The sequence below is a fragment of the Saccostrea cucullata genome, unplaced genomic scaffold (assembly GCF_032062105.1).
Source record: "Saccostrea cucullata isolate Sc308-1 unplaced genomic scaffold, CSIRO_AGI_Scuc_v1 ctg20761, whole genome shotgun sequence".
Classification (NCBI taxonomy): domain Eukaryota; kingdom Metazoa; phylum Mollusca; class Bivalvia; order Ostreida; family Ostreidae; genus Saccostrea; species Saccostrea cuccullata.
This window is the reverse complement of record NW_026937087.1, coordinates 1-7,589: the sequence shown is the minus strand read 5'-3', so window position 1 is coordinate 7,589 and position 7,589 is coordinate 1. Positions and strand designations below refer to the sequence as shown.

The following is a 7,589-nucleotide window of genomic DNA, read 5'->3' as shown; positions in this document are numbered from 1 at the left end:
TACATGAAAATATATTAAACCTCCCGAATTATTGTAACAATTTTACCGATGATTGTGACTCTGCTTACCTTTTTGTGGATAATCTGGGGGTCACGGATCGGCTGAGGTAAACCCTCCATGTCCTATTATTTACCTCCGCTACAAAGTGTCGGGTGTGATCTTGACTGACGATATCTGACCGCTATCTTATAAAGTTACTAGAGATAGTACGGAGCAGAGTTATACTGTCCTTTCAACTTATCAGTAAGAAAATTATTTTGTCGCATGGGTATTATTACTATTACACTAGACAAAATTGCCAACGCACCACCAAATGAAAGTAATATTTTACTTTTCAAAACTTGTTTATGATGTATTTGATATGTTTTCACGAATTACTTAAGCAAAAAATGAAGCATTTAAATGTCTTAATTGATAAATAACTACAATGTTAACTAAAGCATGACCATTTCAAAGAAAAAATAAAAATCGTGTCCATAATTTTTTGGAGGGATACATTTCAATTTTTTCTTTGCTTTTTTGTTCTTTGTGTTTGTACTAATTAAAAAATCAGGAAAAAATTACACCGTATGCGGCTTTTGATCCTAGAATAGCGTGCTAAAACAGTTAGTATGGTGTCTGCAGGGGGTTCCTTTGGAAAGATTTGTAAAAAATTAAAACAATGAAAAAAAAATATTTATTCTTCTTGTGAAAAATTGTTGGGAATAGATTAATTAAGATAAAATGTTTAAAATAGATACATGTAGCAAATCCATTAAGTAAACACCACACCACAATTTCAATGTTGTTTCACAAAACTGGAGCAACCGGAAGTTGGGAGGACTGGGTATGGACACCAAGGCCCTGGATGACTAGCAGGTGATGTAATAGTCAATCGCTGCTTATTATTTGATTTTTATCAGAGAGAATGCTTCTGAAGTAACCCCAAGAACCATCATCGGTAATTAGCAACTACATATCTAGGCATACAAAGGTGCACAATACTTGTCGGGAAATTGTTTTTCGGGCGAGAAGTCTTTTTTTCATAACACAGACATTTATCAATCGCATTGTATTGGAAAAGATGGCGTATTATATATACTAATACCGATGAGGCAAATATTCAATTCACAAAAAAGAATTGTGGTGCGTTAGCAATTTTGTCTAGTGTATACGTTACAAAACTTGAGTCACTGCATATATACATGTAAAATGCAATAAAAAAATTATTTCAAAATTTAAATGTAAAACATAACAAGCAAATTCAAAGAATTGTGGTCCCCCGCTTTCGGTGTCTTTGTGAGTGGGATGTCATTTTTTATGACATATTATGTCAAATCTTGTCAAAGGTAATGCACAGGTCAGATATGAAAGCCCTTTCTCTTCTCAATCAAAAGTTATAAGGAAGTGAACCTGATGACCCCGTATGACAAAATAGATTGTATATATTGGTTGCTTCTTAAGAAAAGTCTTGCCACAAGTATTACATACGTGAAGTATGAAAGCCCTTGCCTGAACCGTTCAAAAGTTATGACCAAGGTTAAAGTTTTTAAAAAGTAGGTCAAACCTCAAGGTCAAGGTCAAAGTTCTTGGTATCCAATGAAAAATCTCCTCACAATGATTACATATGTAAAGTAGGAAAGCCCTAGCCCTTACCATTCAAAAGTTATGGCCGAGATTAAAGTTTTTTCATAAGTACGGAAATCTCAAGGTCAAAAGGTCAAAGTTGTTGGTATCCAATGAGAGGTCTTGCCACAAAGAATACATATGTGAAATATGAAAGTAAGCCTAAATATCGCTGTCTACGAAAAAATATCACATGGAATGGTTTTATTTATCGATGTTTAGCGATACTATTTATCACAAATATATCGACATTTGCTTTAGTTATTCTAAAATTCAAGCCCAAGTCTTAGTACGTCACGCGTGAACTGTCATGGCTGCTGAGTAGAACGATTGGTAAACACGCAGATTTATTCTACATGGTTTTCGTGTTTAATAACGGGCTATGTTGTTGATAGTGAATAAAGATTTTGTCTTATTAGACGTAAGTTGAATGTAAAAAACTATTTATTTTGCCTGCCGTATTTAAAATATATATTTGCACCATTACGGAGATGCTGTGGCATTGTAGCCCTCTCCAGAAAAAACATCAGATTAAAAAAAAAATCGGAGAGGGCTGCATTATTGCAGCCACATGTCAACAGGTCAAGAACTTTTAAGAAAAAGTACTTTTTTTTCAAAAAATTTACCGTCTTTAGCAACAATCTGTCAGGCCGTACTATTCTTGGAAATTTTGGCTTTGTATTTCTTCTTAAGCTTGTTCATGACATCAGCCGGTCTTAGGATGAGACCGTATAAACCGAGGTCCCGTGTCGCAGTATATACCGGCACGAAAAAGATCCCTCACTTCTCAATGGCCCTGAGTGCCGAGTGTTGGATAAAATTTGTAGCCTTCCACCAGCAAGTGGTGACGTCTCCATATCAGTGAAAATTTCTCGAGAGGGACGTTAAACAACATATAATCAATCATGACATCACTCTATCAAGTGAAAGGTTAACTAAAGGTTGGTCTCTCTCTGTAAACTCTGCTGCTGAGATCATTTCGCAAACTTCGGCTGATTCCGTTGCCGACAATCTCTCACCAGAGGGCGTATTACATGGCTGAGTGCTTTCGAGATTTGAAAGACAGTGCAAAACAAATGGGGAAAAGAATACATACAGGGTAGAAAGTTTGCATGATCAAGATCCATTCCGTTTGTAAAAAAAATATATTGGAACATTTTTAAGTAATTGCTATAAACTACGCTCCATTGCATGTTACAGTAATTTAGGATTGATTTCTGGCAATATCCACTGTTCGTTTTGATACTTTTTACGATAGAAAATCTTGAAAAATTGGTAAGTCGTACGGAAATTAAATGATAAGAAGATTATCTCGCATTTCAACCAAATAAAATTTTCTCGTCATACAATTTCTAATAATCACAAGAGGGGAAGTGTAAACTCCGGAGACTTACAAATACTTCATCTCAGTATACCGTCTTCGGAGACGGTAATGACGTTGCTTGTATTGCACACAGACGAGTATTACTTCTCCATATTATCGAGTAAACAGTTTTCCTGCTGATTGATAATGCACCATTTTACGTGAATCCTGACAATGAATTTCTCAGTTTTAGATTTCTGAAACATGCATTTCTTGGCCCCGTCAGTCGTTCCCTATTAGAGCTGAGATCAAGGACATACAATTTTTTTTTATTCATAAATGGTAAATTCGGAAACGACTAAAATTGGCCAAGACATTTCAGAGAAGCTGAAAATTTTACAAAAGCTAGCAAAAATGTACACACGTGTGAAATGGTAAATATTCAACAATTTTGCATTAAAATGAACAAAAAAACATGTTTTAGATGATTCGAAAAAAAAAACATTTTTACTTTTTAAAAATCGTGTGCTTTAGTATGATACATCAAAATATTTCTCCTGTGCCAGCTACATGCACCTTGTCAAGAGTTCAATACATGATTATCTGTATAAAAATTGCACAAGATAATCCTTATCTGCAGACTTTGTAAAGTAATACTGCACTGTCTACATATAAATAACACTTGTATTACACACTGTACGCCATATTTATTTGTAAAAGGCTATCAATTGTTCAAAATCACCAATGGATATCACATATTAATGCATTTATTTCGTAGAGAAATAATACATGTAACATAAAATGAAAACGGCAATAATTTTTTGCAAATTAATACATTTTCAATCTGAAAAAAAAAAAAACGTTCCAAGTCTTTAACATGTTTTCAAATCTAAATATGTCGTAAGATAAGGTTTAATACTGTTAAGCAATTAAAGAAAGCTGTAAGGTTACTGTATACAAATGCCTTGCTAAAACACACGGAACAAAAACGTTTTCATCCCTATACTTTTCACTCATGCGCAATCACTTGCATGAAAAGGAAGCTGCATCAATCGCTGGCGTGATCCCAAAGTTTACGAGTTCTTTTGAGGAATTTTCATTATGACCTAAAATAAACAGACATATCTTGTTTTAACCAATGCCATGTATTTTATTAAAGCTTGATAATTTTTTAGATCAAAAGAGCAATGCTCCGTCTTACCGATTTCACCTCTTGGTATGCCGATAGGCCATATTCACCACTGTTAAAAAGGATGACGAAAATGTTTGTATAATAAAATTGAAAACCACATAATATACATTCTCAAAATACCCTAGAAAATAAATAACAAGATATTTTAAACATCTCACTTGTGACATAATAAATCACGAACTGATGACCGATATGAGAGGTAATTCTTAAAACTAATCACTTATGGACATATTCTGTAATCGAAATGACACGACTAAATATAGAAAGATTACTTTGGTAATTCTTGGTCTAGTTATCACACATGTTTCTGTCACACTTGTAAATATAAAATTGGGCATTTTTAATTAAGTAAGCAAATAAACTCACAGTTCCCTTCCAATTCCTGACATTTTAAATCCTCCAAATGGTGCCTGTGGGTTTACGACATCATAAAGATTCACCCTAAAACGACACACAAATATCAGAGAATATTTACATCCACTGAATATTTTCTCCTTTATTTCTTAAGAAAACCCATTCCGTTAACCACTGCATGAACTACATTAGGCATGTCGCCTGTACAGATTTCTTGATCAGTGGCTGTTCCATCAATGAAACGTATAAAGACCTTCATCATTAATACAATAATTAATCTTTTTAATCCTACTTTGAATGATTATTTAAAAAGATATAAATATAAACAATAAAATGTCTTTCTTTGTTTGTTATTACTGGAATTAACGGTCGCAGCTACTGCAGAAAAAAATTACATAACCCGCGTACGCTGCTTCCGTTAATTCCAGTAATAACAAACAAAGAAAGCATTTTATTGTTTAAGTTAGCAGCTAAAGCATCAAACTAGTTTATTTTAGTGAACTTTGAAAAACAAGAAAAGACTCCTCAAATGTTTTTTAAAAAACTTAATATTCAGTTGTAAAATAATTTTTAAAATTTCAATCCGCCGAAGTTGTTTAAAAATCCCCTCTGCCTACCACACTGTTCCTGCTCGAACTCCTTGCGTAAACATCATGGCGTTATCAATGCTCTTAGTAAAGATGGCGGCGCCCAGTCCGTATTCAGTAGCATTGGCACGCTCTATAGCTTCGTCCAAAGTTTTAAACTTGAAAATTTGCTGTACAGGACCAAATATCTGTCAAAGGAAAATAAATCTTTACTTTTAACTTAAAAATTACATGGCATGAACATTCTGGCTCCGGCGGAAAAAAAATAACATTCGACAAAGTTTATCAATATGAAATAAATGATACACTTAAAAGTTAACAGGTTTCTCTATACCTCTTCCTTGGCAATTCTCATGTTGTCTGTGACTCCAGAGAACACAGTTGGCTTGATGAAATAACCATCGCCCCCGACTGCAGCGCCACCACTCTCGACTTTAGCGCCCTCTTTCTTTCCAGACTCGATGAGATCCAAAATTTTAGTGTATTGTTCCTCATCCACCTGAATTTAAAGCTTCGTTAGCGGGTTGTTTTTGATTAGGTTTAATATTTTTAAAATGCTCTTTGGATTAAAGGCAAAAATATTTACTCGGATTCTGTCATATCTTGGATTTCAATATACCCAGTCAATCAGGCTTAATGAAGGACTAATAGCTCTCGAACATTTTTCACCTACCTGGGGACCTTGTGCCGTGTTAGGATCAAACGGATCACCGGTAGCTATCAGTCGTTTATCTGCCATTTCACGACTTTTGGCAACAAACTCGTCGTAAATCTTTTCATGCACGAATGTTCTACTTCCAGCAATGCAACACTGGCCAGAATTGACCATAACGCCATTATGAGCAAATTTCACAGCTTCTTCAACTACAAGTATTCATGGCAAAGTATACTGAGTAGTGCAATGATTTCCACATTTTGTACGTATTTTCAGAAGAAAAAAAAAGAGAGGAAGTGTATAAATTTTAATAATTACTTTTCGTCATTGAATTATTTATTAAAACTTTAAACTCACGATCTGCATCATCCATGATAACATTCGGACTTTTGCCACCAAGCTCCAGAGTTGTGCGTTTGATGTTAACGCCACCAGAAGCTTGAAGAATAAGTTTGCCAACCTGTATTAAAAAAGTACATGTAATATTATCCGACAATAAAATGCTCGGAAAATGAGAATGACAGCCCAATTAATAAAATTCCGATATAAGTTTTGTATGAATATTTGGAAAAAAAAAGACCTCAGTGGATCCAGTAAAGGCGACTTTGTCCACATCCGGATGTGACGTCAGAGCCGCTCCTGCCGTGGGACCGTAGCCGGGGACGACGTTGACCACGCCGGCAGGTATTCCCGCCTCTTTACACAATGCTCCAGCATGTAATGCAGTTAGGGGAGTTTGTTCCGCGGGTTTAATAACCGTTGTACAACCACATGCCAAAACAGGACCCAATTTCCATACGAACATAGGTGTCGGGTAATTCCACTTAAAAACAAGATATAGACAAAAATCTCATCAGGTTGTACCATGTACTCGTTGCTGTTTTGTACCTTGGTAGCGTAACTTAGGAATGCAAATCTGCATCGTACTTGTTATCAACCCTCCGACTGAAGGCCAGAGGGCTATACCTGTATACATTTACATGTAGCTACTATTGGCCATATCTTGATATGGGGTGGGGCGAAGATTCTGACACACTAGTATGCATTTATTTTATATTTTTGTTTCACTACAGTAATGAGTATTTGAAAGTACACATGTTTCGAAAATTCAAATATGTCTACACATTTTTATATATTGCACAAAATGTAAAATGTCAATTGGATAAACCTATATGGAGACTACAAAATCGGGAATTTGTTTACACAAAATAATTTTGGCTATTCTTGTCGGCTTTTGAAAGAATATTTTTCCTTCACACGTACAGTTCGTCCAAAAAACTAAACGTTAAGCCCATGGGTAATTTACTTACCGGAATGATCTGCCCACAAACTCCAACTGGTTCATGTCGAGTGAAGCAAAAATAATCACCATCTGTAACAATACAGCAAGAAAAAGTTAATTAATACTTGTTATTCCAAGATAGCTTTTATTAGAAAATCCTTATACAGGCCAAACTGTTTTATCTGACACTTGTGTAATCCATTTGACTATTTTCATCTGTCTATTCGACACAAAAGTCTACCCAGTACTGTGATAAGGAAGAATTCACTCTACATGTTTGAATGATAGTTATATGCAGGTAACTTTACCCATAGGAATAGTTTTGCCGCCGATTTTGTCAGCGAATCCGGCATAATAACGGAGAACACCGGCGGCCCAGAATGTTTCATCGTATGCGACACTATACGGCTTCCCCATCTCCAACGTAGTCAAACTCTACAAACAGAAATTGTTACAATTATAGTACTCAGTAAAATCATATACTCCTTTGGCTTAACAACAATTTTTTTTTCCATTGTTCAAAAAATTTATTTATCGGACAAAAGATACATAGTTATAAATCTTGGATTCCTAACTCTGTAAGATAATTTACCGCCAGAATCTGAGCGTCT

The 7,589-nt window shown here is 35.1% G+C and overlaps 1 protein-coding gene across 1 annotated transcript; it reads right to left on the bottom strand.

The window, feature by feature from the left end:
• Positions 1–3,600: 3,600 nt before the first annotated feature.
• On the bottom strand, positions 3,601–7,585 carry LOC134247267 (aldehyde dehydrogenase 1A1-like; the record flags this gene model as incomplete). Its single annotated transcript, XM_062729626.1, has 11 exons — positions 3,601–4,014; positions 4,110–4,149; positions 4,467–4,541; positions 5,072–5,229; positions 5,376–5,540; positions 5,715–5,905; positions 6,054–6,156; positions 6,277–6,519; positions 7,007–7,068; positions 7,287–7,413; positions 7,571–7,585. Coding segments are annotated over 11 exons (1,212 nt in total), but the record flags the coding sequence as incomplete, so codon positions are not given.
• Positions 7,586–7,589: the final 4 nt, after the last annotated feature.